Source organism: Trichomycterus rosablanca, chromosome 1, assembly GCF_030014385.1.
Source record: "Trichomycterus rosablanca isolate fTriRos1 chromosome 1, fTriRos1.hap1, whole genome shotgun sequence".
In the NCBI taxonomy this organism is placed as follows: Eukaryota; Metazoa; Chordata; class Actinopteri; order Siluriformes; family Trichomycteridae; genus Trichomycterus; species Trichomycterus rosablanca.
In genome coordinates this window covers 86,698,872-86,706,371 of record NC_085988.1, presented here as the reverse complement: position 1 = coordinate 86,706,371, position 7,500 = coordinate 86,698,872, and the positions used below count along the sequence as shown (strand labels likewise).

General features: G+C 45.3%; 1 protein-coding gene across 2 annotated transcripts in view; it reads right to left on the bottom strand.

Annotated features, from left to right (window-relative positions):
• si:dkey-97m3.1 (fatty acyl-CoA reductase 1) overlaps positions 1 to 7,500 on the bottom strand; it is a 36,724-nt gene that overhangs the window by 14,082 nt on the left and 15,142 nt on the right. For both annotated transcript variants that reach the window (XM_062997295.1, XM_062997306.1), the window contains exons 4-7: positions 2,999 to 3,178; positions 1,559 to 1,736; positions 965 to 1,009; positions 113 to 231 (exon numbers count right to left, since the gene is read on the bottom strand). In XM_062997295.1, coding sequence (XP_062853365.1) covers positions 113 to 231; positions 965 to 1,009; positions 1,559 to 1,736; positions 2,999 to 3,178 — 522 coding nt within the window. The remainder of the gene's footprint in view (positions 1 to 112; positions 232 to 964; positions 1,010 to 1,558; positions 1,737 to 2,998; positions 3,179 to 7,500) is intronic.

Sequence of the window (7,500 nt, the reverse complement as noted above, 5' to 3'; positions counted from 1 at the left end):
GTGTGTGTGTGTGTGTGTGTGTGTGTGTGTGTGTGAGTGAGAGAGTGTGTGTGTGTGTGTGTGTGTGTGTGTGTACCTGTGTGTGTGTACCTGTGTGTGTGTGTGTGTGTACCTGTGTACAGCTGTGTGCCACCCTGCAGCGATGGTGAGGTTGACCACCACGTCGACGGGAATCAGATCTGCTACGGCATCATTACTGGCTCTCATCGTCCTCAAGATACCTTTACCCGCCTACACACACACACACACACACACACACACACACACACACACACACACACACACACACACACACTTCTTAAACAGACATACACAGATCAGGCATAACATTATGACCACCTTCCTAATATTGTTGGTTGGTTCCCCCTGACCCTGGTATCTGGCACCAGCATGTCAGCAGCAGATCCTGTAACTCCTGTAAGTTGTGAGGTGGAGTCTCCATGAGAGGGTGAACATGGTCTGTAACGATGCTCAGGTAGGAGCTACGTGTGAGAGTAACGTCCACATGGACGGCAGGACCCGAGGTCTCCCAGCAGAACGTCGCCCAGAGCATCACACCGCCTCCGCCGGCTCGCCTTCTTCCCATAATGCATCCTGGTGCCGTGTGTTCCCCGGGTAAGCGACACACACACACCCGGCCGTGATTCATCAGACCAGGCCACCTTCTTCCATCGCTCCGTGGTCTCAGATCCTCACGCTCGCCCATTTTTCCTGCTTCTAACATCAACTCTGAGGATGAAACGTTCACCTGATGCCTGATATAATATAACCCCCCCCCCCCACTAACAGGTGCCGTGATGAGGAGATGATCAGTGTTATTCACTCCACCTGTCCCTCAGTTTCTCCCCCTGTTTATCCGTACGTCCCTCAGATCACATCACACATCAGAACTCTTCTGTTTGGTTTGATGATGATGCAGAGATTATAACAATATTACATTTATTATAATTATTAACAGAATTACCGCTATAAAGATCCCGCTCGGTCCATTAAAGTTATCGATCCAGCCCTAAACACACACACACACACAAGTAAGACAATATTACTATCATTAATAATAATAATAACACATTTCCTTATATTTACAGTTAATGTAATATTTAATATTTATACAGTTCCGCTGTTAAATCACCTGATTGTAGCTCATGATCAGAATCAGTGATTTATATAGAATTTCCTTCTACTGTGTGTAATACAGACTTAATAACCAGGTGTGTTTACAGCCACCAGCAGGGGGCGGTACAGGCTTTATTAAATCTGATTATTCTGCTAAATTAGAGTTTTATGTTTATATGACTGTAATAGATGAAAGCATTTCTGCTTTATATGTTTCATGTGATGAATACTGATCTACAACTCCGACATCATCAACACGACCAGCCAGATCTATAAACTGAAGCTGACCTGGGTTTAGCGGCGCATTATCAGTACAGCGGTGATCAGAGTTTATAATAAACTATATTTATATTAATAATATATGAATAATAACGTCATTATAAAAAGAAAAGCTGCTCCACCCAACACTAGCGAGTGAAACATCGATCATGACGCGACTCACGGGGAACGGTTCCTGCCAGCTGGCTCCCACGATGGAGGGGCGGATGATGCCCACGTTGAGCTTGGTGCTCTCCTGCTGCACCACAGTCTCCGCCAGAGCTTTGGTGTAGGTGTACGTGTTGGGCCAATCACCGATCAGCTTTGGTGTGATGTCACGGACGATGGCGTCATCCATCCACCTGAGCACAGAGCAGCAAGGTGATTCTCAGGTGATTTTTAAGTGATTCTTAAATGATTCTCAGGTGATTCTTAAGTGATTCTTAGGTTGTTTTCAAGTGATTCTCAAGTTATTTTTAGGTGATTCTCAGGTGATTCATAGGTGATTCTTAAGTGATTCTCAAGTTATTTTTAGGTGATTTTAAGGTGATTTTTTAATGATTCTCAAGTGATTCTCAGGTGATTTTCAGGTGATTTTCAGGTGATTCTTAAGTTATTCTTAAGTGATTCTCAAGTTATTTTTAGGTGATTTTAAGGTGATTCTTAAGTGATTCTCAGGTGGTTTTCAAGTGATTCTCAGGTGATTCTCAAGTAATTTTCAGGTGATTCTCAGGTGATTCTCAGGTGATTTTTAAGTGATTCTCAGGTGATTCTCAAGTTATTTTTAGGTGATTTTCAGTTGATTCTTAAATGATTCTCAGGTGATTCTTAAGTGATTCTTAGGTTGTTTTCAAGTGATTCTCAAGTTATTTTTAGGTGATTTTCAGTTGATTCTTAAATGATTCTCAGGTGATTCATAGGTGATTCTTAAGTGATTCTCAAGTGATTCTCAGGTGATTTTCAGGTGATTCTTAAGTAATTCTCAAGTTATTTTTAGGTGATTTTAAGGTGATTTTTTAATGATTCTCAAGTGATTCTCAGGTGATTTTCAGGTGATTCTTAAGTTATTCTTAAGTGATTCTCAAGTTATTTTTAGGTGATTTTAAGGTGATTTTAAGGTGATTCTTAAGTGATTCTCAGGTGGTTTTCAAGTGATTCTCAGGTGATTCTCAAGTAATTTTCAGGTGATTCTCAGGTGATTCTCAGGTGATTTTTAAGTGATTCTCAGGTGATTCTCAAGTTATTTTTAGGTGATTTTCAGGTGATTCTCAGACAGCTTGGTGAAAAGAATCTAGAATCTGCTGGAGCATCATCTACCCTTTTATCCAACTCTTTCTGGAGTGGTATGACCAGTCGGCCCCTGGACAGAACGGGGGGGGGGGGGAGGGGGGGCAGGCTGGGTCCCCTGGCAGAGTGATTCATGCCCCATTTGCCTCCCTGTGTCTGTGTACACAGCTATCAGCCAATCAGAGAGCAGGATGTTCTGTTGCTATCATATAATCATAATAAATGTAACGGTGATGTTAAAAGAACTGAGCGGTTCCTCTGGATTAAACCCTCCATACGTTTAGCTTATCAGCGATTCCTGCGTTATAGTGCACCACTGTGAGAGCAGACCACTCACTCCAGTGAATGGATGAGCTTGCTGGGTTCTACCGGCGGACTGTAGATGACCTCATCAATGTGGCGGCGGTTGCAGTTGGCGTACGCGGTGGAGATGTGGATGAAGACCAGCAGCTGCTGCATCTGCTGCGCCAGAGCCAGGAGCTGCTGCGTGGCTATCACGTTCAGCTGCAGGGCGTGTCTGAACACACACACACACACACACACACACACACACACACACACACACACACACACTATCGTTAATGCGATCACTTTCACTACACGACCTGAAGTATGTGGACTATGCACCAAGCATTCAGATGCGTAACTTTCACCAGCCCGCCAGAGAGTGAGCGTAACTCATCACTCCAGAGTCCAGTGGCAGCATGCTTTACACCACTTCAGACAGGGCACAACACTGCGCGTGGTGAGCTTAGGCTTTTCTATCTTTCATCTGGGAACAGTGTGGGAACAGTGTGGGTATGATGTGGGTACAGTGTGGGTACAGTGTGGGTACAGTGTGGGTATGATGTGGGTACAGTGTGGGTATAATGTGGGTATAATGTGGGTACAGTGTGGGTATAATGTGGGTACAGTGTGGGTATAATGTGGGTATAATGTGGGTACAGTGTGGGTATAATGTGGGTACAGTGTGGGTATAATGTGGGTACAGTGTGGGTATAATGTGGGTACAGCGTGGGTATAATGTGGGTACAGTGTGGGTATAATGTGGGTACAGTGTGGGTATAATGTGGGTATAATGTGGGTACAGCGTGGGTATAATGTGGGTACAGTGTGGGTATAATGTGGGTACAGTGTGGGTACAGTGTGGGTATAATGTGGGTACAGTGTGGGTATAGTGTGGGTACAGTGTGGGTACAGTGTGGGTATGATGTGGGTACAGTGTGGGTATAATGTGGGTATAATGTGGGTACAGTGTGGGTATAATGTGGGTACAGTGTGGGTATAATGTGGGTATAATGTGGGTACAGTGTGGGTATAATGTGGGTATAATGTGGGTACAGTGTGGGTATATTGTGGGTACAGTGTGGGTATAATGTGGGTACAGCGTGGGTATAATGTGGGTACAGTGTGGGTATAATGTGGGTACAGTGTGGGTATAATGTGGGTACAGTGTGGGTATAATGTGGGTACAGTGTGGGTACAGTGTGGGTACAGTGCGGGTATGATGTGGGTACAGTGTGGGTATGATGTGGGTATAATGTGGGTACAGCGTGGGTATAATGTGGGTACAGTGTGGGTATAATGTGGGTACAGCGTGGGTATAATGTGGGTACAGTGCGGGTATAATGTGGGTACAGTGCGGGTATAATGTGGGTACAGTGTGGGTATAATGTGGGTACAGTGTGGGTATAATGTGGGTACAGCGTGGGTACAGTGTGGGTATAATGTAAGTACAGCGTGGGTACAGTGTGGGTACAGTGTGGGTACAGCGTGGGTATAATGTGGGTACAGTGTGGGTATAAAGTGGGTATAATGTGGGTACAGTGTGGGTATAATGTGGGTACAGTGCGGGTATAATGTGGGTACAGTGTGGGTATAATGTGGGTACAGTGTGGGTATATTGTGGGTACAGTGTGGGTATAATGTGGGTACAGCGTGGGTACAGTGTGGGTATAATGTGGGTACAGTGGGTATAATGTGGGTATACAGTGTGGGTATAATGTGGGTACAGCGTGGGTATAATGTGGGTACAGTGGGTATAATGTGGGTATACAGTGTGGGTATAATGTGGGTACAGCGTGGGTACAGTGTGGGTATAATGTGGGTACAGTGTGGGTATAATGTGGGTACAGTGTGGGTATAATGTGGGTACAGTGTGGGTATAATGTAAGTACAGTGTGGGTACAGTGTGGGTATAATGTGGGTACAGTGTGGGTATAATGTGGGTACAGTGTGGGTATAATGTAAGTACAGCGTGGGTACAGTGTGGGTATAATGTAAGTACAGCGTGGGTACAGTGTGGGTATAATGTGGGTACAGTGTGGGTATAATGTGGGTACAGTGTGGGTATATTGTGGGTATAATGTAAGTACAGCGTGGGTACAGTGTGGGTACAGTGCGGGTATAATGTGGGTACAGTGTGGGTATAATGTGGGTACAGTGTGGGTATAATGTGGGTACAGTGTGGGTATAATGTAAGTACAGCGTGGGTACAGTGTGGGTATAATGTGCGGGTATGATGTGGGTACAGTGTGGGTATAATGTAAGTACAGCGTGGGTACAGTGTGGGTATAATGTGGGTACAGTGTGGGTACAGCGTGGGTATAATGTGGGTATAATGTGGGTACAGTGTGGGTATAATGTAAGTACAGCGTGGGTACAGTGTGGGTATAATGTGGGTACAGTGGGTATAATGTGGGTATACAGTGTGGGTATAATGTGGGTACAGCGTGGGTATAATGTGGGTACAGTGTGGGTACAGTGTGGGTATAATGTGGGTACAGTGTGGGTATAATGTAAGTACAGCGTGGGTACAGTGTGGGTATAATGTGGGTACAGTGTGGGTACAGCGTGGGTATAATGTGGGTATAATGTGGGTACAGTGTGGGTATAATGTGGGTACAGCGTGGGTACAGTGCGGGTATAATGTGGGTACAGTGTGGGTATAATGTAAGTACAGCGTGGGTACAGTGTGGGTATAATGTGGGTACAGTGCGGGTATAATGTGGGTACAGTGCGGGTATAATGTGGGTACAGTGTGGGTATAATGTGTGGGTATAATGTAAGTACAGCGTGGGTACAGTGTGGGTATAATGTGGGTACAGTGGGTATAATGTGGGTATACAGTGTGGGTATAATGTGGGTACAGCGTGGGTATAATGTGGGTACAGTGTGGGTATAATGTGGGTACAGTGTGGGTATAATGTAAGTACAGCGTGGGTACAGTGTGGGTATAATGTGGGTATAATGTGGGTATAATGTGGGTACAGTGTGGGTATAATGTAAGTACAGCGTGGGTACAGTGTGGGTATAATGTGGGTACAGTGGGTATAATGTGGGTATACAGTGTGGGTATAATGTGGGTACAGCGTGGGTATAATGTGGGTACAGTGTGGGTATAATGTGGGTACAGTGTGGGTATAATGTAAGTACAGCGTGGGTACAGTGTGGGTATAATGTGGGTACAGTGCGGGTACAGTGTGGGTATAATGTGGGTACAGTGTGGTTATAATGTGGGTATAATGTGGGTACAGTGCGGGTATAATGTGGGTACAGCGTGGGTACAGTGTGGGTACAGCGTGGGTACAGTGTGGGTATAATGTGGGTACAGTGTGGGTATAATGTGGGTACAGCGTGGGTACAGTGTGGGTATAATGTGGGTACAGTGTGGGTATAATGTGGGTACAGTGTGGGTACAGCGTGGGTACAGTGTGGGTATAATGTGGGTACAGTGGGTATAATGTGGGTACAGTGTGGGTATAATGTAAGTACAGTGTGGGTACAGTGTGGGTATAATGTGGGTACAGTGTGGGTATAATGTGGGTACAGTGTGGGTATAATGTAAGTACAGCGTGGGTACAGTGTGGGTATAATGTAAGTACAGCGTGGGTACAGTGTGGGTATAATGTGGGTACAGTGTGGGTATAATGTGGGTACAGTGTGGGTATATTGTGGGTACAGTGTGGGTATAATGTGGGTATAATGTGGGTACAGTGCGGGTATAATGTGGGTACAGTGTGGGTATAATGTGGGTACAGTGTGGGTATAATGTGGGTACAGTGTGGGTATAATGTAAGTACAGCGTGGGTACAGTGTGGGTATAATGTGCGGGTATGATGTGGGTACAGTGTGGGTATAATGTAAGTACAGCGTGGGTACAGTGTGGGTATAATGTGGGTACAGTGTGGGTACAGCGTGGGTATAATGTGGGTATAATGTGGGTACAGTGTGGGTATAATGTAAGTACAGCGTGGGTACAGTGTGGGTATAATGTGGGTACAGTGGGTATAATGTGGGTATACAGTGTGGGTATAATGTGGGTACAGCGTGGGTATAATGTGGGTACAGTGTGGGTATAATGTGGGTACAGTGTGGGTATAATGTAAGTACAGCGTGGGTACAGTGTGGGTATAATGTGGGTACAGTGCGGGTACAGTGTGGGTACAGTGTGGGTATAATGTAAGTACAGCGTGGGTACAGTGTGGGTATAATGTGCGGGTATGATGTGGGTACAGTGTGGGTATAATGTAAGTACAGCGTGGGTACAGTGTGGGTATAATGTGGGTACAGTGTGGGTACAGCGTGGGTATAATGTGGGTATAATGTGGGTACAGTGTGGGTATAATGTAAGTACAGCGTGGGTACAGTGTGGGTATAATGTGGGTACAGTGGGTATAATGTGGGTATACAGTGTGGGTATAATGTGGGTACAGCGTGGGTATAATGTGGGTACAGTGTGGGTATAATGTGGGTACAGTGTGGGTATAATGTAAGTACAGCGTGGGTACAGTGTGGGTATAATGTGGGTATAATGTGGGTATAATGTGGGTACAGTGT